At 42.9% G+C, this 26,632-nt stretch overlaps 1 protein-coding gene across 1 annotated transcript in view; it reads left to right on the plus strand.

Moving 5' to 3' along the window:
- The first annotated feature begins 4,606 nt into the window (after positions 1-4,606).
- Positions 4,607-26,632, plus strand: part of Parm1 (prostate androgen-regulated mucin-like protein 1) — a 106,312-nt gene continuing 84,286 nt past the window's right edge. The window contains exon 1 of the mRNA NM_145562.2: positions 4,607-4,864. Within this exon, the coding sequence (NP_663537.1) occupies positions 4,822-4,864 (43 nt within the window). The 5' untranslated portion in view covers positions 4,607-4,821. The remainder of the gene's footprint in view (positions 4,865-26,632) is intronic.

Consider the following 26,632-nt stretch of genomic DNA (forward strand, 5'->3'; position numbering starts at 1 on the left):
TAGCAGAGACAAAAAAACAACTGTGACACATATCACAACTCTTCCCCATTAGACTTTCTCATCTCTGTCTTGTTCCATGAGTAGATTACATTACATTTCCTTGCTTTCTTGAAGTTGCACTTGGCCATTGACTTGCTTTAGCCCACAGCTGAGAGAAACTGCATAGAGGCATGTAACTGGATATGGGGCTGTAAAAGTATTTGGAGAGGTAATTAATTCAAAGCCAAAAAATGGATCCAAGGTGTTTCTGGTAGACCTTGACTGTGCTGCATCTAGAGACATCACTGAAACCTTGGTAATGAACACACAGCATGTGCATCTAGCATTGGGCATCCATCACACCACCTAATGCCAGCCCGCTCTGCCTGAAACACCTCAGCTCATCCTCAAGACGATTGTACATCAAGAATTCTAGTTTTCTTACTATACACATAGCCTTCTCTTACAGACACATAATGGTTTAATTACAGAAAACAACGACTTCCAATACTTCCCTACTGTTAGCTCCTCAATTCACACGGAGAAAATTGTATCTCTTTGGTTTGTATTGTATTCAAATGTTTGATTTTTTTTTAAATTGCATTTTGAGTTGCTGGAGAGTTTCTTTTAAAAATATCATTAAATGAATTTTGGCTTGGGATTTGGACCGAATCGCCAACAACGTTTCAAATGCCCCGACACATGCTGCTGCCATCTTGTGTTGTGTGTTTATGTGAAGGATGTTTTCATCTTTGAAAGAAGGGTTTCAGAAGGAGAAGGGGTGGCGAGTCAGGGAAATAGGAGGTGACAAGGACTAAAATCCACTGTGTGAATGCATGAGACTGTCAGAGAAAGAGCAATAAGTGAATTACAAGATACTGGTCCTCTCAGAAATGCTAGGGGTGCTCTGTAACCAGCAGAACCAATGTTCAGTGATGGTTCGTTATAGAACCAGCTAAACAAACACACCTGAAGTGGGAATTTCTGGTTTTGTTGGAGACTCAGTTGTGTCATGTGACATTTTTCTGGAGACTGTCTTATGAGAGGAGATTTTGCTGAAGCAGACATATGAACAGACACGTGGTGTTTTTCTAGATGCTGCCTGGTGAAAAAGCATGTGATGTTTGGAAAGAGTATAACTTGTCATGACTTTGTAGAGAGAAATACAGCAAAGAACTTCTGGTGGTATTCCACTATTTTGTCACTGCTGTGGACTGGTGCTGGTTGGTGAAGGCTCAGAGTTTCCTCTGAATCGGAGCTGCTACTGCTGATTCGTGTTTGGTGTTTTGCTGGTAGACTGGACTACTGACAATAAAGATTGGAATCACCTCAAAGAACTACTTCTAAACAGGTCCACAACCCCTGTTTCCTAGTAACCTTTCTTTTTTCTCTACCTCTGGTGGGTGGTGGGCTGGAAGGGAGGTGGTTGAAGTGTTAGAGAACTATAATTAAAGTAGGTTTTGAAAAATCTAAGCCTACAAACCTGTGCCATTTCTATGCTACCTTGCTTTCATCTATAACAAACAGCAAAACTATATTTAACCAGAGAATTGTTTTTAATAAATATATTCATGGATTATGATTAGTAAATGTTTGATTTATGTTATATATGTGGGGTCACATAAAACTTTCTTTGGAAGAAAAAAAAAGAATTTTGAGCCATGCTATAGACAAAGTAATATAGTGTCACTTCTTAGCATAACGTTTAAATGGTGCACCTAATCTTTTCCCTTCTCTCCTCCCCATCTTACTAAGTATGTGAGCAGATGTTCATATACTGGTATAACACAGGGTCCCTGACAAGCCTGTCACTAACCTGACTTAGTAACCTGGAGCTGCAGGAAACTTGGATGATAAATTACCTGTTACTGCCTATCGTTTACTTGTTTCAGCAGTAGAACTTAGTCTACCCCGGATATTACAAAAAATCTATTTCCACAGCCAACCTTAAGGTCTAGTGAACAGCAAACATGCTTTGATTAAATTGATCAATTTAAGTTTTAATTAGCCACCAAAATGAACGATTTTAATAAAAGAAATTATTTCAGCTCAATTCCAATACAATTAAAATCCTTGGCAATCATAACCGGTTAGCATGTGGGAATCAGCCAAGCATCACCACAGCAAGGTTAGAGGGCACAGGCTTTGCACACTAGAGAGAAGTTTGTTGTATTTCAAATGGGTAAATTTTTCTGTAATGTCATCTTCAAAAACCTTTAGATCTGCCAGAGTCACTAACTTAAATCAGTTTGTATAAAGAGACCAGTGACCTTAGATGAAATGCTTGACAGTGGGGAGAGAGAACTTGTAGAGCCCACCTCCAACAGAAAGACTGGCCATCAAGTAAAGAATGGAATTGCTATCCCACAGTCAAAACTCTGACCCATAATTGTTTCTGTCTGAAAGAACTGCAGGGATGGAAATGGAGAGGAGCCTGAGGAAAAGAAGGTCCATTGACAGGCCTAAAATGGGATCCAGCTCAGGGGGAGGTCCCAAGGCCTGGCACTACTAAGACTATGGAGTGCTCACAAAAAGGGACCTATTATGAGTGCCCTCTGAAAGGCGCACCAAGCAGCTAAAAGAGTCAGATGCAGATATTTGCATCCAACCAATGGACAGAAGCTGCTGACCCCTATGGTTGAATTAGGGAAAGCCTGGAAGAAGTTGAGAAGGAGGGCGACCCTGTAGGAAGACCAGCAGTCTCAACTAACCTGGACCCCTGAGATCTCTCAGACACTGGACCACCAACTAGGCAGCATACATGAGCTGATATGAGGGACCCAACATGTATACAGCAGAGGACTGTATGCACCTAACTCTCAAGAGACTGGAGGCCCCAGGGAGTTTAGAGATCTGGTGGAGGGGAGGGGGAGGTGGTGACATCCTCCTGGAGACAGGGGGATGGGGAGGAGGTATGGGATGGGGCACAGTCAGAGGGTGGGCTGGGAGGGGAATAAAAAAAATTAAATAAACTTTTTTTTTAAAAATTAAAAAGAAGAGCACCAGCCTTAAAGAGTGTCACTACCAAGCTCTATCCATGTGTGGTTGCAGACTCTGTGACAAGCAAAGCCCAGATGTCCACAAGCTTCCTAATCACACAGGTTGGCTAGACACGGGAAGGACATGAGGCCAGAAGGCTTCCGGGAATGTGTTTAAGACTCTGCGTCTGCCAGTTCTTCTAACCAGGGAAGCAGGAGAGGCAGTTCAGCTTTTGCTTGCAGTATCGTTTGCTTCCTATACCGACAGGAATCAGTACATGTATAGAGAAGAAGGACAATTATGAGCCCAGTGTAGTCTATTGCGAAAGTACTGCCAAGATCTGGGAGTGGTGCTGGCGAGGTGAGGCTGAGAATTGGCCTGGCTGCTGCTAAAGTGATGAACCCAGGCTGAGAGAGAGCGGGTCCTGTTACAAGATGGAAGACGACACACCAAACGACAGGAAAACAGTTCTGCAGAGCTGCTGAGGGCACCAAATGTTCCAATGCCTTAGGAAGGGTCCCTTTTCTCTTACAACTGTCAGCTCTAGTGACCAGGGGCCACCAGGTTCAGACTGCACCAAGCTGAAGGATGTGGCATGCAGCCCGTATGAGGACTATGAATGTCTGAGGTGCAGGGGGCGCAAAAAGAATGAAATGAAAGGCCAGGTCTGACTCCACTTTGGAGAAGCCCTGATCTTTGGGGAGGCATTCAATATGGAGAAGGAGCCCCCGGTGAAAAAGATCTGATTACCCTTCCCTAACTATAAGGCCTGGGCAAGCACTTAAACTTAAAGTTACTTCCTACCCAGAAAATGAGGATACTTGCCTGTATGAGGATACTACGGGAAGTAAATGACTTGGGTAGTATGTGAATGTACATTGTCCAACACATAGCCTATTGCCATTTCTCAGAAATTATTGTTATCTGTTATTATTGTTTATTAGCACTAATTATTATTACATAAAACTTATTTTATTATTATTATTACATTGTTTTCATAGGCCTGATGTACAAACAATTCTTACAAACTATATGAACATGACACATTCCTTAATTTCTAATGCCTTTGATTTCTTACCTGGGAAATAGTAAGGTTTATGTCTCTGGGTTAGTAGAAGGAACTTTAGCATAGTAACTAATCAGACGGCTGGTTCAGTTATCTGGGGATCATATATATCACCTGATAGTGGTATTTCTTCTGGCTAGGAAGTTGAATAGGCACCAGGAAGTGCGGTGAGAGTTTAATGTACACAGAAGGCTGTTTGCAGAAATGAAGGGAAAAGGTCTTCATCCCATACTTGGAAAGAAATGTGTTGATTCTCTGAGGTGACCTCGAGGTCGCCTCTCTAAGGGTAAGGAGTTTTCATAAGCGACCTAACGGCAGGGACCCACTCACACTTTGTTTTGCCTTAGCTTCCAGGACAGTGCAAAGCTCCCTGAGCTGTGGCTGAATCCACTAAAAGCTCAAGTCTAGCTCCCGCTGTCCAGCAGAGGCCGCTCTGGGCCGGGACTCCTGGGACCTGTGCGCCAGGAGAGAGAAGGCCAGGGGGTGGCCCTGTCCTCGCAGGAGGGCCGGGTGGGAGGGGTTTGGCGACGGCGCAGGCGGGCCCTGGGCTCAGGCAGCTGGGATGGAGCAGAAGTGCGCCTGGCGCCGCAGGGCACACAGCTGACTCTCCGCGCCACCTCCACTTCGCCTTGCGCCGCCAGACACCGAAGCTGCCTGGACTCGTCGCGCCTGGCGTCCCCGCTCCTCCCGTAGCCCACCCGGTCCGAAGAGGAGCTGCCGGTGCCCCGAAGCACTTGGTCAGACCCAGGAAACTCTTCTCTAGTCGCATCCAGCTCGGTACCGAGCACCAGAGTAATATGGTCTGCAAGGTGCTCATCGCCCTCTGCATCTTCACCGCAGGTACTTGGCGCGGTCCTAGGAAGAGCGGGGCATGGGGGAGGCAGCACAGGGTCCGGCTGATGGGAAGAGGGGCGACACCAAGAAATAAGCCACCACTGGAGGGTGGTAGGTCTGCAGGGGTGTGCGCACTTAGATTTGAGGTGTGCGGTTTTGGCAGTCCTGGAAGGGAGGGACGTCTGGGTCTTTGCTGTGGCATCCTGGGCCCCCCACAAATTCGTTCTCTGTGAAACAGGTGGCCGGCTAGCTGGCGCCTTAGAACACAGAATTCCGCACGGAGAGGAAAGGTTTCTGTGGTTTCTCCTTTGCTGGGGTCTCCGGGGAGCACCTGCTACAGCCCCAGACATCACTTCTTGCCAGTGGTTTGTCCGGACGTGGGATACAGAGGCCAGGCAGGGGTCCGACAAAGCTGCTGCTAGGAGGGCTTCATCATGGAGTGCGCTCAACCCGACTGGTTAGCGCTCTGGGACTTAGAGGTCTCTGGAACTCCGGGCGTCCCTTTTACTTAGGCTCAGGGATGATGCGGCACAAACAAGTCACAGGGGCAGCGGCCCAGGTTAGGGTCAAGCTTATGATCATTGTTTGAAGATTGCAGGTCTACTGTGGCCAAGAGCCTTCCAAAACTGTGGCCCTCTGTATGAAACTAGTAACTTGGGTAAAAGTAGGATACACACCCCCTTTTGCCCCATCCGGGTCTGTCTATCTATCTCACCCGGGTCTAGGGACTACTTGCAACCACGACCTTGGGCATTCAAGCCAAGCCGACCCGCGGGCTGCAGAGATGAAACCAGGCACCACCTTCTGGAGTTGGGTACCTAGGTTTTTGTCCAGGAAGAACGTAGCCCAATAAGGACTATGGATTCGGGACTATACTCGGGGTCTGAGGGTGGGCGGGGGAGAGTAACCCAAGAGAGTAGTCCGGTCTGTTTATCCAAGAATGCCCCGAAGCCTCCTAGTACAAGCTGATTGGAGATTCAAGCTTTAGTCCGTGTGTTTCCCCTCTTGAATTGCCTGGGTTCCTGTAAATGTGCCTCCCCACCCCCACTCAAGGAAAGTCACAACTCCTTGAAAAGAAGCTAGAAGCTTCCCTGGGGCTCTCAGAGGATAAGACAGTTTATGGGAAAGTTTCCCAGCTGAGCCAATAGCCTGATGGTGTTTTCCCTACATGCTAATGTCTGAGAGAACCTTTCTGCTCCGGGATCTGCAAGGTCTGGAGACCTGCCTGCGGATCTTTCTGGAACATTCGGCTTCCGTGGCGCAGCCCTCTTGAGAGAGGAGCCCTTAGATATGAAAGTGCAATAGCCTTCTCAGCTGGATTGCTGCCAAAGGTAGTTCCCTGGTCCTCAAAGGATAGATGTTTACAAACGGATGCGGAAGGGAACCCATTCAGGAAGCCTAGAAAACATGCACTTGGCTAATGGATAGATTTTGTTTGCTGAATTGATTTTGCCCCTTTATCCATTTATTTATGTATTTATGTATGTATTTATTTATTTCCTTAATATTTTTGAACATCTCTGTTCAAAATCAAAAGCTGGCAAATCAAAAGCAAAAACGGATTAATCCTAACAAGAAGCTCGAATAAGATGATTTACTGACTAGCTGACTGACTGATTGATTGATTGATTGATTGATTGACTGATTGGCGCATGCTTGATTGGTTGATTCTCTAGTCTTACTGTTCAGCTGTTTTCTGCTGAGAGACAAGCATTGCTCAATCCCCTCCCCCAGAGCCAGGTGGCTGCTGTTTCAGAGACTGGTTGAGCAGCCCCAGCTCTGTGCCCTCCAGGCTTCTAAGTGGGAGCAGAGCCATCAGGGTCATAGGCTGCTGTGGCCGAGGAAGACTTACTGCCTCTTTTTCACTACTTATGCACATTGCTGTCCCATACAGGGAGACAAGAGGCTGAGAGCAGCTTTCTCTGAAGTTTGTGAATTTGAATGAATATTTCCGTGGACAGTTTGTTAATAAAGCTGCTTACCATAAATAGGCTGGAAAATCATGTAAAAATTATCATAAATAGCTCCTGAGAGTCTCTGCATTCCAAAGTAAAGGATTTTCAGGCTGACATATTTTTTTTCTAGAAGGCTCTGGATAACAGCAGGCACGTTCTGGCAGCTTGTAGTGGGGCTCTCATGGCAAGCTATTCACCAGAGGATGCCCCCCTCCCACCCCCACCCTGCCGCCCCTGTTTTCTTTTCTCTCCAGCGTTAGAAGATTCAGAAAGAGTTGAGCAAACCCCTGAAACTGACCGTTGATTGGGCCAGAGACAGTGTTATAGCAAGGCTTTAATTTTTAGCTTAACAGATCCTCGTTTGTATGCATAGTGTCGTCGTCCAGTGCATACAATGGGCATTTAAAGATATGCGTGCCTTATCTGCAGCCTTGACAGGAGGCAGCTCAACATTTGTCCCCTGATTTACCTTACCTGGGATATACAGGAGTACCACATGTGAATTAAAGTCCAGTCCTGAGTCTCCAAGGTTTGGCCAAAGAACTATCTACACAGGGAGGAAGGCGGGAGACTGCCATGTGACTAGTATTCTGTCCCAAAAGGCTCCTCTCTGCATTTGCTTTAGCTCACTCCACTGTCATGGCTGCCCCTTGAAGCTGGGTGACCCCATCCAAAAATAATAATAAAGGCTTAAATATATGAGGTATATAGATAGATACATTCAAATGTTTTTTTTAACACACTTAAGAAAACAAAAGAAATTCATTATGTAAGAACAAACAGTCCCCTATGTATAAGAAGCCAGTGGTCTGACTTGTCCTGCTCTGGGTCTGCACTGCTTACCCTAGCCCTGGATCAGGAAGGCAACAATGCACCCCATTCCCAGACACTCTGAAACACTTATTGGTCCTCTGGTAAACAAGACCAGGAGAGCTAGAGGTATAGTCTGTAATATCTCTCTCTCTCTCTCTTTCTCTGTCTCTCTCTGTGTGTCTCTGTCTCTTTCTCTCTGCCTCTCTCTGTCTCTCTATCTCTGTCTCTCTGTCTCTCTGTCTGTCTCTGCCTCTGTCTCTGTCTGTCTCTGCCTCTGTCTCTCTGTCTCTTTGTCTCTCTCTGTCTGTCTCTGTCTCTCTCTGTCTGTCTCTGTCTCTCTCTGTCTTTCTGTCTGTCTTTCTCTCTGTCTCTGTCTCTGCGTGTGCATGTGCGCGTGCGTGCGTGCGTGCGTGCGTTCGTGTGTGTGTGTGTGTGTGTGTGTGTGTGTGTGTGTGTGTGTGTGTGTGTGTTCTGGATCCATCAGCCCTCTTCTCTGGATGACTAATGTCAGATAATGCTCTTTGTCCACACAAGTCCTCATGTGGGTCAGTTTGGCAGCTGTATTACAAAGATATTGAAAATGGAGCCTCCTTTCCAGGAAGGTTTGTGAGAGATACAAGGGAGAGTTGCTTGCGTCCCTTTCACCTGAAATCTGGTCACAGTGAAAGACGGGGCATCTTCCTGTTTATGAAGAGACCTGAAAATCACAAGCTCTTTATGTTGTCCTGTGGCACAAAGATTTTGTGGGAAGCAGGTAGACTCTGCAGCCTGACTATTTACAGAACCTACCTTTGTTCAGGGCAAGTCCTTAACCACCTGTTACCTCCTTATATTTAAAATTAGGGGAGGGGATCCCCTTGTAAGGTGGAGGCAAATGTTAACTGCCTGAGCCTACCTACAAGCATCCAGCGCTGGGGACATGAAAACGCTCGGTAATGTTAGCCCTCGCTCCTATTAACCTTAATAAAGATAACAATATTCAGCACTGAACATACAGGTCACCCCCTCCGAAGGCAGAGCTGATGTGTTTGCACTTGAACTATGCAGATCACAGACTGCCACTAACGTGCTAAGGCTGACTGTTCCAGCAAACTCAGTATGCAAACTGGGAAGACAGTCAACTGAGCCACTTAAATGCCTAATTTAAAAAGGTTAAGAATGCCTTAGTTCAGACATAGCACAGTGATGAGGGGGGAGGCGCGGGGGGGGGGGTTACAATTAAAGTAAAATAACGTTCTCAACAAGGATTTTTGCAAATGGTGTATTTAGAAAGCCCAAGTCAGCTAAATCTGAAAGGTCAGACTCCCCAGAGCAACACATTGGGGGTAATTCCTATTACATGGGTCATGTTGTCTGATGACTGTGGGTGACTGTCTCTAGAACCCAGAGTCCTCAATAACGGCTAGATCTCTAATTGAACCTCGGACCTGGACCTGGTCTAATTGTGTTTGTGTTTTTATGAAGAAAATACTGGTCAAGTATTCATACAGTCTAAAACAACTTTCTAAAACAGTCATTTTCCCTCCAGGGTACGGTAGGGGAGCCCGGCACCTACAAAAATGTAGAGTGGCATTTTTAAAAACATGTAATTCTCTCAGTGAAACCAGTGGCAAATGAAAGATTCATATGAGAGCCATCAGGACTATGTACCTTCTCTTTAAAGGAACTGTCTCTAAATCAGAGGTTAGGAACCAACAACTATTTGCCTGGCTCATGAGACACCAAGTGAAAAAGTTAATGTTTCCTGCAGAAGGCATGCCAGCTCTGAGGAGCAGAGGCCTCAGGTCTGCTGCAGCCTCTACTTGCCTTCTCTCTGGAGATGTGGGGTTAAGAGGTTATCAGCCGGTTAATGTACACGCAGCGTGACTACAAAGCCAGACTCAGGCGTATGCAGTTTATTACATTTGGGAATAGATGGGAACTGATGTAGCACTTTCCTGGCGTGTGTACCTTTAAATATCATAATAATCCTTTACTCCAGCACAGCCCATTTCTTTCATTTATATGTTTTTAACGTTGTTTACAGACCCTGAAAGCTTTGTCATTTTTCTAAGTAGTAAGACCCATTAGCTGGAGTAGAGAAGCGTAGGATTCTGTCCATAGATGCTTTCATGAAGAGGCGGAAGGTGCTCTAGCTTGGTTTTTCCTTGGCCCTGTGTTGCCACATTTAGTAAATAAAAACTGAGGCTGTCCAGTTATATTTGAATTTCAAATAAACAGTGACTCTAAATATAGCCTGTGTAATGTTCGAGCTCACCAGGGAGTACTGTAAGTTTTTGGCAACTCTACTTAGGCCTTTCATCTTCAGACCACCTATGGGATGGACCTGCTGTAAGATGACCTTCAGTTTGACTCTTGTTTCATGGGGCCTTAGCTGGCGAGTACCGTTTCAGTAAAAGTCTGTTTGTGGGGGAAGCATGGAGATTCAACAGCAGTTCTCTTGGTTAAGAACTGCATCCATTAGGATACAGGGTAGTGTGCACTCTAGTGAGATATTTTGATTCTGAGTTGGTGCCCATTGACTGTGTATGTGCTTCTGACCAACTGCTGGCATTTCTGTGGCTTCTTTCATCCTTCATAATGGACCTTTCTGACCCTTCCTTTTTAAAAGAAATAGTATATGTCTAATAGTAGCAATATTTTTGCTTATAGCTGGATTTAGAAGCTGTCTGGAATATAGCTGGCAGCTGATTTAAAGAGAAAGTTATAGAATAGCTTTGGATTTCAGCACCTACTCTCTTGCCAAGATCTTAAGACATCTTACAAATATTAATTATATAAGTTTTACATAATTCCTGCTGGATGGATTTATTGGTATCACTTAAAAAGCTGTGGCTATATAGGCCCTGAGGCAACACATTAGGCAGATTTTAAGGTAGACATTTAAAAAAAATCTTTTCAGCTGTTTAATTTTGGAAGACATTTGCACTCTTTATTCTCAAGGAAAAAAATATCTATGAATAGCTAACTGTTAGTAAGGAAAATTGTGGAAAATTATCGGGTGTGATATTTAGAAAACATGTCTATTTTATATGAATGGTAAGTAATGGAATACAGCTTCTACTTACATTCCAAATTCTGATTTTCTTTTCCATAAGCAAGAAAATGAAGACATAATGTTCAATATGGGTGCTGAACATGAAAGGAATTAGGTAGAGAGGGAATGTTTTTCTGCTCGTGGTTGTAAAGTTGGGACTATCATTGGTTAGCTCACATTGTATTTGCTGACATATAATTAATAAAATGTTATGTCTTACATTTGTGACATTCTTCCCTGCTTTGTACAGTTCCAAAGCATAACCTACCACTGAGTTTATTTATCCATCATTGCATCCATGATGGAAAGCTACTGATGGCATTAGCCTCTTAGGAGAAGATTAGAAAAACTTCTGAGATTTTTTTCATTTTTTATTAGATGTTTTCCTCATTTACATTTCAAATGCTATCCTGAAAATCCCCTATACCTTCCTCCCACCCTGCTCCCCAACCCACCCACTCCTGCTTCCTGGTCCTAGCATTCCCCTGTACTGGGGCATATGATCTTCCCAAGACTAAGAGACTCTCCTCCCATTGATGGCCGACTAGGCCATCCTCTGCTACATATGCAACTAGAGACAGTTCTGTGGGGTACTGGTTGGTTCATATTGTTGATCCTCCTATAGGGTTGCTGACCCCTTTAGCTCCTTGGGTACTTCCTCTAGCTCCGTCTTTAGGGGCCCTGTGTTCCATCCAATAGATGACGGTGAGCATCCACTTCTGTATTTGCTAGGCACTGGCATAGCCTCACAAGAGATAGCTATATCAGGGTCCTGGCAGCAAAATCTTTCTGGCATATGCAATAGTGTCTGGGTTTAATAGTTGTATATGGGATGGATCCCTGGGTGGGGAAGTCTCTGGATGGTCCTTTCGCCTGCCTCAGCTCCAGAAAATGTGGTACATTTACACAACGGAGTACTACTCAGCAATTAAAAACAATGAATTTATGAAATTCTTAGGCAAATGGATACATCTGGAGGATATCATCCTGAGTGAGTTAACCCAATCACAAAAGAACTCACATGAGTGATATTAGCCCAGAAACTTAGACTACCCAAGATACAATTTGCAAAACACATGAAACTCAAGAAAAAGGAAGACCAAAATGTGGATGCTTCATTCCTTCTTAGAATGGGGAACAAAATACCCATGGAAGGAGTTACAGAGACAAAGTTCGGAACTTGTGAGATCTTAATCCCCTCATTCTGGTATAACACCCTGGTCCACAAATTTGGTAACTTATGAACAACAATTTTTCTCAGCAATTCCAGCGTTTGTTGAGTTCATGATCAAGATGTCATTGGTTCTGGGTCGTAAGAGTGTACTTTCTCATTAGTACATGGTGCCTTCTCTTGTGTACCTGCACAGTAGAGGACTCAGGCAGCTCCCTGCGACTCTTATAAGTCCATGACGGTGACTTCACCATTGTGAGTACTGGAGGACTGAGGAGATGGATCTGTAGGTAAAGTCTTCGCTATGCAAGCGTTCAAATTCTGGGTACCCAGGTGCAGAGACACAGGTCTCTAATAGAGAGAGGGAATATAATAGGAAGTAAAAGGGAACCATTCTGTCACTTGCTTGTGCAAGAATCTTTACAAAGTCTGGGAAACTGAGGACCTCTTTCTTGGCCTGGTAGGAAGGGAGTGGTTTGGGTGGATTGGGGGGCAACAAAGCATGGCTGTGTGACAAGGAGTCCTGGAGATTTTGCCTTAAAAGCTGCAATGTTGATGGAGGTGACATCATTAGAGGAAAGCCCCAAAATTCTCCTTCTTTGAAGCACTGATCAATTATATCTAATAGGGACAGAAGGTCAACCTTCAAGAACAAATGATCTTTCATTGTTTATATTCTAGGAAATGCTTAGGAGGGAAGTGTGATGTTATAATTATACATGGAAACAGGTTAAGAACATGGCTTGAGCTAGTCAAACTTTCCCTAGATGACTTGGGCATAACAAGGGCCCAGAGTTAAAGGGAAGCAAGAAGATTATCAGATGCTTCAGTGAAAATAGATAATGTAAATTTAGAGCTAGTAGGCCCTCTTCCTCTCAGCATCCTCCATTCAGTTCCTTAAGACAATTCAGTCAAGCACTTCCATTGCTCTGGTCCTGAGCACCACCACCATCTTTTTTCCTGGAGTACTGCAATGGCTTCCCAGATCCATCACTTCTCAGACTTTTCTTCCGGAGATCTGCTTTGCATAGGGACATGTTGGGTCTGTTGGAAATGCCTGGGCATTGGGTGTCACTGCTCCAGGTTAAGTCCTATAAAGGCCTCCTGCTGCACTTGACAGAAAGTCAAATCCACAAAGAGACAATCAACATCTAATCTGTTTGCTTTTGAACCTGGTTGTCTTCTTTGCTGGTCTCCACTTGCTTACTTTGCCCTAGCAACACACCCCACCCCACCCCACCCCACCCCACCCCACCCCACCCCAACTCCTCCCCTGCCGTCTTCCTTATAGCATTCGGTGGTTGACTCCTCTATCTGGAACGGACTTCCTTCTTGAGTGTCGGTGTTGTTCACGCTTCTGTAACTACACCAAATACTCAACACAACCAGAAGAGAGGGGTATTGATTCCTTTTTGACTTGGCTTGGCAGTTCCCAAACAATAGCTGACTGTGTTGAAACAATACTTCATGGTAGAAGCATAGGGTGACAGAAATCTGCTTACCCTCCGACCGAGCATAGGAGAATGAAAGGAAGGGAACATTTTCCCATAATGCCCTTGGAGGGCACCCCTCCAGTGGGCTAAGAGCTTTCACTAGGCTATTTCTTACAGGTTCCACCAACACTCACCAACAAGGAACTGGGAATCAAACCTTTAATAAGTGAAACATTGAGAGACATTGCAGAACCCAAATGGCACCTTCCCAATAGACCCTAACGCGACTGATGTGTTGAAATTACAGTAGAATTTCCCTGCCAAGTTTGTGTTCCTGATGCAATTATCTAACTCTGGTCTGTGCCTCCTTCACTTCCTGTCTCTCTCCATCCCTCACTGCTACCTCGCACTACAACACAACTTTAAGCAGACAGGAATTTTTTGTCCTCAGAGAAAGAATATGTCATGGAACATAGTAGGTGCTCAAAAGATACTTGCAAGATAGGCAAAACACTCAATCCAAATTTTTTCATAGTTCATCTAAAAATGAGACATGGAAAATTTGCTGACTATAGGGTATTTATGCCAAGTAGTGCTTGCACATAGTGTTTTATAAAGACAGTAGTTAGGTGTTTGGTCCCCACTCTACAGAGAAGAAGGATAAACAAAATCTACCTAAGCTTTTAAATCTGCTATTGTACACATGTGGAATTCTGAAATTCTTTCTAAATTGAAGCCTTTCCCCACACTGCGGACATCAGTTCAGACTAGTTGAAACTTCTTAACTCTCTGGCCAATTAAAAAAAAAATGTTACCTCTGAGTTCAGCTAGAAAGGATAAGGCTAAGGCTACGATAGAGTGCCACTATTTGAACCATTTTGAGAATTTTCTCAATAACTAAAATTAGCTTGGTGATGAAAAGTGATTTGAGTCTAAAGGAAATACAACTGGCAGTATCCCAAGGAAGCCTGAAAAAGTTAAGTAAATTCTGACCCTGAGTGTTGAAAGTGTAAGTCGGTCACTAATATGCTCAAGGATATAATGGAGACTTTCTTGGCCTTAGAGACTCTGAATTGCATCATTCTTGATGAGGCTGAAATATGAGCTTAAAGTTTTATTCCAAGCAAGAACGACACGGCCACCAGTTCTTCTAACAACAGTTTATTCAGCAAACTTCAGTCTTCATCTCTCTCCCTTCATCTTTCTCCCTCATCTTTCTCCCTCGAACCCCGGGCCTCTCACTCTTATATACTCTCAGTCCCCATCCACTCACAGCAGGCCACATCACCTCACCAGACACGCAGCTTCAGCCAATCAGAGTGGCAGGGGCATGTCTCCACCAAATATGGACTTGTTTAAACCACCAGCATCATGGTGCACCTGTGCAGCTCTCACGATGGTCGTGACTTATTTTCAGGTGTATGAGGAAGTCAGGTGCAAGTCATAAGACTTAGCTGCAGTCCTGGGCGCCATCTTGGAACTGCTGCCACACCCGCTCCTCACAATAGGTAGAACTAATGCTGAAGTTCCAGCTACAATCAAACCTGTGTCCTAGAATAGAGAGGGTGGATGGAAGGGTACTTGGGATTTATCCTGCAGGTAGATAACAGCTCTTGACATGTTTGGTGTTAGAGTTACCCATCATGTTACATATGTCACATGTCACACGCTTCATTTTAGCATACCAAAATTGTCTGTGTTTTCTTGCTTATTCAAAACTGGAATGACTGCTTATGTAGGAGCTACCAGAAAGAGATCTTTAGAAATGTAGGAGTTTACTGATCTTGATGATATCAACTTGGAGAAGTAACTTGTGAGGGAAAAACGATGCTTTATTTAAAACATATGGCTTGTTTACTTCATGAGTTCCATTTGTCCATTCTTGAGAAGTGCAAACTCACCGCCATCTAAGTTCAGCAGCCTTGACTATGTACAGAGAGGTATCAAGCTCAAGTGGACCTAGATTCACATTGCAGTAGTAGTGTTAAGACTGCCATCGCAATACAGGTGATCTGCTGACCTCCCATCCCCCACCCCCTCTGCTCCAAGAGCAATGATGTGAGAAGCACATGAAATGACCAAGATGAGAAGCAGGGCCAAATATCTTCCTGGATGGAAAAAGAGCACACCATAACAAGAGATAGTTGTGGGGCCCCATATCTCAAAATCAACTGTGGCTAAAGAGGGAGTAAAGCTGCGAGCAGAGCATCTCAGAGAAGCCTACAGTCAACATTCATCCAGAGCAGCATTAGGGACTGCTTTAAAGAGCGGTGGGACTACGCTACTGTGTAGACATGGCTACAGTTTATAGTTGCCAATATATGGAAATATATGGAAAAAAAAGCTTTAGAATACATGTGTGCCTGCATTAGAAGGAGTTGGAAGGATACAGTGAGTCTCTCTCTCTCTCTCTCTCTCTCTCTCTCTCTCTCTCTCTCTCTCCATTCCCCCACCTTCTCTGAATTTTTCAATAACATTATAAATATTTCAAGTCCATCTTTTGCAACAGTTCATGCGGCTACAATAACCACAAGATAACTGTTGGAATTCTCAACACAGTGACTTAAAAGTCTTTTTGATGGAGCCTTTAAAAATAAAACCATAGAGAGGCAAGTCACCTCAGAAAGGCTTGCAGGGCAGCACTGATGTAATGGGCAGAGAAGGTTCTGGAAAAGAATGACAACATAATAATGCTACGTTTTCTAAAGCTCACGTGATATATAAGGCATTCCTGAGGACCACCATCTTGGATCATCAAGGTGCTCTGAGAGCTATCAGATCAGCACTTAAGGAATGTTAGAGTTCTCTTCCTCTAAAAACTAAAATCTCTTCAGCATATGGGATCTACTTTTTTCAAATAAACATCCTAAGTTTCTCAAAGTGAAAGTTGTCGACTTAGATATCAAGTAAGAAAAATATGCCTCAGAAGAATATATTATTTATTTATTTCCTTTGGCAACATTCAATATATGATATCATCTTTTCAATAAAGCAATCAATAAAATGTGGTTTAGGAAGATGCTAGAGGAGCCATTATTAATCCTCTGCAGCATTTTTAGAGAATAATGCAGGTGTGCTGGAGACACTGCTGGATAGGCAGATAGGACAAGAAGCAGCAGAGGCCTGATTCCAGCCAACTCTTTCAATTTCGACAAAACTGTGCACATCGATTGGGACCATCTTGTTACATTTTTAGCTTTAGTGGGTACCACGTATCACTCTGTGTTTCTCTCCTCTACAGTATCATCTGATCCTCCAATAGCCTTATGAAGGATGCAATACTTGTACCCATTTTTTAGTTGAGGGTACAGAGCTTCAAAACTTAAGTAATAAGCTAGTCACATGCAGTTGATAAGAAACAGAGCTAGGATTTGAACCTACAGTGTTCACCTTTACACATCTCTACCCTTACCATCTTGAACTGCCAATATAGCTGCTACGTCATTTTGTGTTCCCAACTTTGATCCTCACAGTTACAGCCTTGGTTGTAAACCTGCCTTGTATCATCTCTTCTTAAGGTCACTGTCTTCACACAGGATCATTAGTTTTTGGAGACCCATTCAAGCCAGGTCGGATTGACTATTCCCCTACTAAGAAAAGGGAACAGACTCAAGTTTGCATAGGACTCTCCTAGATATTTTTATGGTGGAGTCTAAGTGCCATTTTCCCTAACAGAATGATAGCTCCTCATGGAGGTAGCTAACTCTAGCATGCCTGATTAGATGACTGCAGTATTTTGTTAGACCAGGAAGTAAAGACCTTCTCATGACTTACCGAAAGGACTCAAAGATGTTTAATGAAACTTACTGACCAAAGATTGTGCAATTTGATCATTGATGAGAATAATAATTGTAATAGACTGAAACTTCCTAAATATGTTTGCTTGTGAGTACAAAATGATCTTGAAACTGGAACAATGAGATAATACAGGTCTTATTGATCTTCACTAGAGGATGCTAATAAACCAACAAATTATTTTGAAAAATAACACATAACTACAGAGAATCAAATATTGTTCACTGATTGGTTTCTGGATCTCACCATGTCTCTATTTTGTGAGTGCACCAGTGTGTGAATGAACATTTGGTGGTGAGATGCCAGCTGTCTCTGTAGAAGTATTGAAGCTAGGAAGTCCAGAAGGTACAATTGAAACAGTCACCTTCGTGCACAGCCTTGTGAGTCAGTGGCTTTTGATCATCAGTGGCTGCCTACATCTTGAAGTGTGGTGTCTTAGTTAGGGTTTTACTGCTGTGAGCAGACACCATGACCAATGCAAGTCTTATAAAGGACAACATTTAAGTTTCAGTCCATTATCATCAAGGCAGGAGCATGGCAGTGTCCAGGCATGCATGGTGCAGGAGGAGCTGAGAGTTCTGCATCTTCATCTACAGGCTGCTAGCAGAATACTGGCTTGCAGGCAGCTAGGATTAGGGCCTTAAAGTCCACACCCACAGTGATACCGACTCCAACAGGGCCACACCCACTTCAATAGGGCCATACCTTCTAATAGTGCCACTCCCTGGGCCAAGTATATACAAACCATCACATGTGGTATAACTAGATACTGTCTGTCCCACACCATCCCTTTTGATATAGCCCTGTCACATTTAAAAGGACCTACATCCCATGGAGCTTCTTCAGTCAACTGGGGAAAGTGATAGTGAATATCATGGGAAGTCAGAAAGCAGCAGACAACAGGAGTGTCGGCAGAATCAACAGCCTGGTTTCTCCAATAAATAGATTATTGGGAATAAAAGAAAGAGGTTGAGAGGGAGATGTGCAGGGAGAAGAGAAGTCTGTAAGACTAAACAGAGAAGTATGACTGGGGCAGCCAATTCCACCTGTGTGACTTATTCAGATTTGGAAGCAATCAAATCTCTAAAATTAAATCATGAAGATTAGGACACTATTGTGAAAGAGAACACTTACTTGCTGTTTAACGAGGCTAAAGTTTTGTTTAGTTTAACCATGATAATAATTGTTGGAAAACATTGTTTTCCAACAACCTTATCATAGTTGCAGAAGAAATGCTGTTGTTCTTAAGATTTGCTTCAAAATAATATGGGAGTAGAAAAATAGGTTGTGATAATTATAAGAAGAAATGGTGGCCAATTAGTGATTGTTGAAATTATGTAAAGGTTACGGAGGGATTCATTACAGTCTTCCATTTGGTAGATGATTAAATTCTTGTTAGAAAAAGGTTTTAGACAGGATCTCCATCCTAACCCAAAGCCTATAGCCAACTGACAATCACTTGCAAAGTAAAATAAAATAAAATAAGGCATCTCACTGGGTATATAATCCACACTAACAGGCCCCATGCCCAGCAGGCGTTGGCCAAGACAAAATGAACTCAATAGTACCTTTAGAGATATGTTTTGTCTCATAGTGCTTTGTTTGGGCCTTTTTTTTTAACATTATAGATCTTTTCTTATATGCTACGGCTTTTATGTTTTTATGGGATTTCTATGTGTGTATTTCTGTGTCCGTATGTGTTTGGTTCTTTTGTTGTTGTTGTTTTGTTTGTTTTTTGGTTTTGGTTTTTTTTAGTTGCTTGTTTGTTTTCTAATAAGAGAGATAGATAGGAAGGGTACATATTTGAGTGCATGGGAAAATGGGGGATTTCTTAGAGGAATTGGTGGTGTGGGGAGAAAATAACCAGAATATCTTATGTGAAAAAAACTATTTCCAATAAAAATTAAAATTATTTTTAAAAGAGCTCATAGAAAGGAGGTTTGCCAGGCCTCCCTGTTGGATACAGAGATAAGATCCACCCTTTTAACAAGTGACTTGGGATTCTTCTAGAGAACAAGGCAGTATGGGTAATCATGTCATGAAAGGCAAAGAAGCACATACATCATCCTTGGTGAATCAGTCTCTAGAAGGGAAGACCTGCTGAGTCCCTCCAGGACTCTGCTATTGCTACTGCCTCGTGCTGCACATCTCTCTCCACTGTTTTCTACTGACCAGAATTTGCCAACTTGAAAGCTCTCAGATTTCTTTGAGTTGCTTGAGTGTCTCAACCACTACAGAACAGATGCATGTCATAGCTTCATGCCCCTCCATTCCATGAACCCATGGGGCAAATGTTCAATGCTTGTCAAGTTGCACTAAAGAAACTGCAGCTCAGAGATGTGGAGTCCAAGATCTCACAGCTGGTTGTTGGCAGAAGGTAGACTCATGTTTTCATGTAAACATTAAATTCCCTGACTTCGAGGGTGGGAGGGAAGCCCTTCCAACCTTGCCCTTTCTCCTTCAGAGTGAGGTCTCAAAGGCTTATAGTCACTTATTTAAATGATATATTAACACAGATCAACAGAAAGACATTGTCCACTGCCACTCACAGGGATATAAATGATCACAGAGCATCGGCTTTCAGGAAAAGTAACACCTATATAGAGTAAACAGCCAATACATACAATATCATAAGCATCAAACATACAATGTCAATTGTGTGAATTTAGAGTTGCTCAAAGATGGGTACCCTACGGACCTAGAAGATACACACAAGACAGAGAGGAAGCTTGGCAGAGCCCAGTGGCCTGATGACACAGGAGCAAGCAAGATTTAGAAAGGAATTATAATTGCTTTGCAAAGATGCTTGCTATGTTTGCACAGTCACACCACCAGCACATTCTTAGGGAAGAAAATTCCACTCTGTCTAGTCGCGTGAACACAGCAAGGACTGTCTCCTGAAGACTCAACGAGTAGAGCTAGTGCTAACCTTTATGGGAATTTTTCGAGAAAAAGGCAGTCCAGGCAATCCTCTGAAAAAATACATTTGTTGGGGAAAGGGAAAAAAAAACGTTTAAGTTTTGTTTCTGTATAGGTGTGTATTCTTGTTTAAACACAAGATTGCTCTTGCAAACCACAGCTTAACCTTTGAAATGTATCATAAAAACAGCCTATAAACCAGCCTGAAATTCCGGCATGCATGTGAGTCAGGAGGGGAAAGTATTAAGGCTCCTTAGCTGCACACATAGTGAGTTGGGAACCAGTCCCGGGTGCGTGAGACTCAGTCTCAAAACAATAAAACGACAAACAGACAAAAATCAGTTGATGATATTGTTTTAAAAATACACAGTCATGTACATATCTCCAAGGTAAGTATAAATGATTCCTCCAAAACTAAAAATCAAACAAACCCTCCAGAATGTAGCAGGCCAGCAAATGACAGCTTTTGATAGCAAATTTCCTTATGGAGATGGAGGAAGGTGCCAAACCTAGTGGTTGTCATGGGTGGCCCCTCTCTCCTCAGCCTCACCAGCATCTGTGGTGTAAGGGATATATCAAAGGAGCTTTCCTTTCTGGGTTTTTAATGTCACTAAAAAAGACACTTTCCTCCTTTGAACTTGGGACACCAGAGATTTGTTCTGGTGTCACCAACTAAGACTAGAGTCATTCAGAAGGAAGTAGGCCCTCCTGGGGCACTGTCGTCTATTGTCTTCATTGTCCAGCAACAGAGGTTGCAAAAATCAGTCTGGTCCCTAAACATTACTCCCTGCAAACTCCTGGGAGCTTCTTGTCCCCCTGTCCATGCCAACCTGCCAAGCTTGGTATAAATATAAACTAGCTTATTGTCTTCGTTTCCTTGGGCTGTGTAATAAATTACCACAAAAAAATTGTATGGCTTTAAACAACAGCCATTTATTCCCTCACAGGTCTGAAAACTGGAAGCTGGAATCAAGGCTTCTGCTCTCTTGGAATCTTTCTTCCCCCTTCCAGCTTCTGATAGCTCGGGGTCTTACTTGGCCTATGCTTGCTTATTTATTTATTCCTCTTGATGGCAAAAGACTGAGGCTGTGTAGATCAGATATTTCTCCATCTCAATACAGTGGGGATTAAAAAACAGTATTTTTTTAATTTTTAAAAATTTTTTTAGGTATTTTCCTCATTTACATTTCCAATGCTATCCCAAAAGTCTCCCATACCCTCCCCTCCCCCACTCCCTTACCCACCCACTCCCACTTCTTGGCACTGGCATTCCCCTGTACTGAGGCATATAAAGTTTGCACGACCAATGGACCTCTCTTTCCACTGATGGCCGACTAGGTCATCTTCTGATTCATATGCAGCTAGAGACACGAGCTCCAGGGGGTACTGGTTAGTTCATATTGTTGTTCCACCTATAGGGTTGAAGATCCCTTTAGCTCCTTGGATACTTTCTCTAGCTCCTCCATTGGGGGCCCTGTGATCCATCCAATAGCTGACTGTGAGCATCCACTTCTGTGTTTGCTAGGCCCCTGCATAGTCTCACAAGAGACAGCTATATCAGGGTCCTTTCAGCGAAATCTTGCTAGTGTATGCAATGGTGTCTGAGTTTGGAAGCTGATTATGGGATTGATACCTGGATATGGTAATCTCTAGATGGTCCATCCTTTTGTCTCAGCTCCAAACTTTGTAACTCCTTCCATGGGTGTTTTGTTCCCAATTCTAAGAAGGGACAAAATGTCCACACTTTGGTCTTCGTTCTTCTTGAGTTTCATGTGCCTTGTATCTTATATCTTGTGTATCCTAAGTTTCTGGGCTAATATCCACTTATCAGTGAGTACATATCATGTGAGTTCTTTTGTGATTGGGTTACCTCACTCAGGAAGATACCCTCCAGGTCAATCCATTTGCCTAGGAATTTCATAAATTCATTCTTTTTAATAGCTGAGTAGTACTCCATTGTGTAAATGTGCCAAATTTTCTGTATCCATTCCTCTTTTGAGGGGCATCTGGGTTCTTTCCAGCTTCTGGCTATTACAAGGAGATACCCTACCTAGTTCCTGACCATTAAATAACAGTAGCACACTATGCATTGTGTTGGACAAAAGGAAAACTAGGAAAAAGGACAAGGAAGGAAATACACATTTCTAAAATATGAGGCTCACTGGAAACAAGCAGTCTAAATTAATCAGGTTCTCAATGCCTTCCACTCCAACTCCAGATAGAATAGAGTGTACTAAACCAATAGCAGCTTTGATTGGCAGGCCAGCCTGCCACGTGTGAGAGGCTATAAGGTGGTTCTAGAACTTTCTGATGTGGACAAGGCAATAGCAATAGTGTGTGTGCTATTTTGGGTGGCCATGGGAAATTCTCAGCATCCTTTTACTTCTTCCCTAGGCTTTTAATACTGTATAGCTGAGAGAGGGGCCACAGGGGATGAAATTCGCCCCTACTTGTTCTCAGTGATGCTCACTGCCCTGTGAAAACAGGGAACCTGCACTCCGTGTGGGACAAGAAAGCATCCCTTTCTCAGCTCTGCACAGTGCAGCGTGAGATGTGGGAATATGAGAGCCATGAGAAGCCTCTCTGGAAAATGCACAAGTTGTTACACTTGAGGAGATTGGGTGTCTGTTTGTCATTGTGAAGGTTTGGTGTGTGTGTGTGTGTGGGTGTGTGTGTGTGTGTGTGTGTGTGTGAGTGTGTATGCCTGTGAAAGTATATATGTGTGCACTGTGCACATGTATGTGCCTGTGTGTGTCTGTATGTGAATGTGTAGGTATGTGGCCCTATGTGGGGGTAGGGGGGAGTTTGATATGTATGATGTAATACATTTCTTCTGTTTTCCTCCTTACTAAAATAATTAGAATTTTCTAAGGACTCTCGAGTAACATAAGATGTCTCATTAGAGAAAATTAATATTCAAATGATCCACGTATTTCCAGAGAATCTAAAATTTACTTTCCCTCCCACAGACAAGTAAAATAGTTTATACTATAAGACCCATAATCATATGTCTCTTTTCTGAGTAATAACCACAAACAGAAATATTTATTTGGTTCTGAACCTACATACTTGAGGACCTTTTTTAATTACAGCTATTCAGAATGAAAATTAGCACTTGAAAGTCCTTTCTCTGGAAAAATATAATTTTATCCATAGAAGATTTAATGACTTACGCTATTGGCTTATGTAGGTAAGAGAAGAGAGGGATCAAGTCCTGAGTCTATAAACAAATCTCTTTGATGAGAACCAGGTTCACGCAGAGATAAGAAGGTGCAAAGTAGGAGAATTGTGTCGTTATATTTCGAAAATCTCAGAGGGAGTCATGGAGTCACCAAAACAAGACAGAAAGATCCTAGTGCCTGAGCAACCAGGAGCAAAGAGGCTTAGTAGCTTTCAGTGTTTGTCGTTTTTACTTTATTTTTTTTTTTATTCTGAAACATCTAAGATGAAAGAGTTAATCTAGAGATCTTGGTTACATAAGAAGTAAGCAGGTCAGGCAGCTCGTATGTCTGCTTTGGGGCACATGTTTTGGTTGACCAAACTTTTCCATGGGAGATTGGACTGGGTGATAACTCTCAAAGAATAAAAGAAATGACAAGAAACGTGAAAGTTTGAAAGTGAGCTTTTCTACTACTGACATCTGAGAACATACTGGCCTCTCCAGAGACATATGATCTGGGGAAGCAAGCAAACTGGGGCCCCTCCAACCCTGGAGGGACTGATGAAGCTGGAATTGGGTCACAGCTGGTGACGGAAGCTGCTATCTACTTTGTCAAGCCAAACTAACTTAGAAGTTTACAAGTTCCTCCGTTTTTGAACTGGCTACCTTTTCAGAGGTAGCATTCCTTACAATTTGAGACCTGACTTGAAACATCAGGGAAAACTAGAACTAAGTCCTGAATAGACCCCAAAGCTCCAGGTTCAACAGCCACAAGAAATGTCTCTGGAAATTACTGAGAGGACACAACCACTGTTCAAACAAGAACTACCCAAGAAGAACCAAGAGCCTTCTGACATGATTGGAGTTCCAGGGGAAATGACTAAGGAGTCCTTGACAATCAGGCTTGGGTTTGAGGTTTCTGGGAAGTTGTGGAAAATTTGAACCAGAGAGTCAAGATTCACTGGCACATGCTATTTACTAATAGGAAGAGTGTTTGTATTTAATGGTTTGTGTGTGTGTGTGTGTTTGTTTGTTTGTTTGTTTGTTTGTTTGTTTGTTTTGATCTGTTATTTATTCTGGTCCAGCCTTGCCAACAGTAGCAGTGTGGATTGAGGTGTGTGCCTATATTCTTTGCTATATAATCATTGACAGTTGTCTTCTTCTTCTTCCTCCTCCTCCTCCTCCTCCTCCTCTTCCTCCTCCTCCTCTTCTTGTTTCTTTGTTTGTTTGACTGTTGAGAGAGGGTCTCCTATATCCAGACTGGCCTCAAACTTGCTATGTAGCCAAGGATAACCTTGAACTTCAGATCCTCCTGCCTCCACCTTCTGAGTGTTGGGATGACAGGTGTGTGTCATGTCACCAGGTCCAGTTTAGATGGTGCTGGGGTCCAACCATGGGGTTTTGTGCATTCTACTCATACCCTCTACCAACTGAGCTGCATCCCCACCCCAACCTCAAGGGTTGCAAGCACCCTAACCTAACCTAACCTAACCTAACCTAACCTAACCTAACTAACCTAACCTGTGTTTGACTACATGGCTTCCCCTCTCAAATGCAGCTCCTGCCTTAGACTACAAGAACAATGCAGAGCTTCGTCCTTGTTATGCACTGAATAGTCCTGGCTGCCTGTTTTCTTAACGCATTTGATGCAGATGGCCTACCCTAGAATATTCAGAAGACCCCACCAACCCACCCACCCACTCTGCACCTGCAAGAGAGCAATTTCCTCTGGCTGATTATAAAGGAGAGGTAGTGGGTCCCATTAGCAGTAGTCATATTAGCCCTCATTGTGCTGAATGTGCAGATTATACTGTTTATTTATTTTCTTAATTTTATAAAAATGAATTTTAAAAAAACATTACACCTAAGTAATGCTTGTTTTTTGGGGGGGGGGTATTTGTTGATGTTGCTGTTTGTTTGTTTATTTGTTTTTGCTTTTTTTGGTTTGGTTTGGTTTGGTTTGGTTTTATTCTTTGTGGTAAGAAATTCTGTAGAACACAGGAAATTACCTGGAAGCTGTGTAAATTTGGTCAACCTGATTAACAGATCAAAATCCATCATAAAAATTGAGGCTGAAGTCATGTAATGTTAGCTAAAAGAGTCAGGCCATGGCTTTCAAAGGGATACTAGGTTAGCTGGGTCAGTGCTTTCTCCTTGTATGGCACCATTTTGAAATAGAAATTCAGCTTCTTCTATGGAAAATGATTAAGATCTGCATAGGCTTAATTTAATATAGATTATAAATGCCATGTCCTGGTGACTGAAATAAAGTTTAATGAATGAACTTACAATGTTTTCAGGAACCTAATTTAAAAATGTATTCCACAGTTGGAATAAGGTCACTGAGAAGAGCATCGCCCCCACAGCCATCCACTAAGTAGATGGAGTAAGTGGTCATTTGGGCATCTGTTGTTTGTGATTGAAAATGGCTTCTTCACCTGAGGGTTTCCCAAACTCTGCTGACTCCCACATAAACGCTTGGAAGTCAATTAAGTGCCTGAATTGTATCAAATGTTGGGTGTGTTCTGATGGTCACTGCTTTGTTTGAGAGAAGACCTGCAGATGTTACCCAATACCTTGATTCTGTACTTCCAATGACGTCAACCTCTGACATTCCTTTTGTGATACTGACCATTAAACGATTTAGACTTCTTTAAAACAACAACAAGAACCTTGCAGGTCTCCTCAGAATGTTTTAGTAATCAATTATTCAAGCTCACTTGGGCTGTAGCTTCCATCACTCCCATTCATTTTGTCCTTATTCTGCCCCATAGGCAGAAGCTGACCTTTCAAGTTGTAGATCAGGAAATGGAGGAGGCAAAATGGCTGAGTCATGTCAATGGGCACAGAAGTCAGCCATGGTTGCTTTGACTTCTTGGTCTTTGTGTCATTCACCAGAGTCCAATATAAAGAGTATCACAAAAGACCCAATTTAAGGGTAGACAATGTGATAGAGTGTTTATTTACCATAGTGAAGCCTTGAGATCAATCCTCAACTCAAAAATAAACAACTACAACAACAACACCCTCCTCCTTAATACACAAAGCTCAATAGTTTAGAAGCCACTTCGAATAATAGAAGCAGGGAGAGATAAGCCAGAGACACAGCTCTACACTGCCTCTGACAGTCTGAGACCTCTTTTCAGAGTTCATTTTCTGCTCAGGTGAAGTCAAGATCTTGATTTCACTGCAGAACAGAATTTCAGAACAAGAAGTAAAGTTGGAGTTTATTGAAAAGATTCTTTGACATAGATTTAAGCAGAGAGTTAAAAGATGGGCTGTCTGGATTTTTATCACAATGATGAAACACTGTTCAAAGTCAACTTGGGGAGAAAAGGATTTATTTGGCTTATAGATTAGAGTCCATCATCAAGAAAGTCAGGACAAGAAGTGCTTGCTGACAGGAGCCTGATATAGCTGTCTCCTGAGAGACTCTGCCAGAACCTTACAAAAACAGAGGAAGATGCTTGCAGCTAACCATTGAACTGAAC

Source organism: Mus musculus, chromosome 5, assembly GCF_000001635.26.
Source record: "Mus musculus strain C57BL/6J chromosome 5, GRCm38.p6 C57BL/6J".
Taxonomy (NCBI): Eukaryota; Metazoa; Chordata; class Mammalia; order Rodentia; family Muridae; genus Mus; species Mus musculus.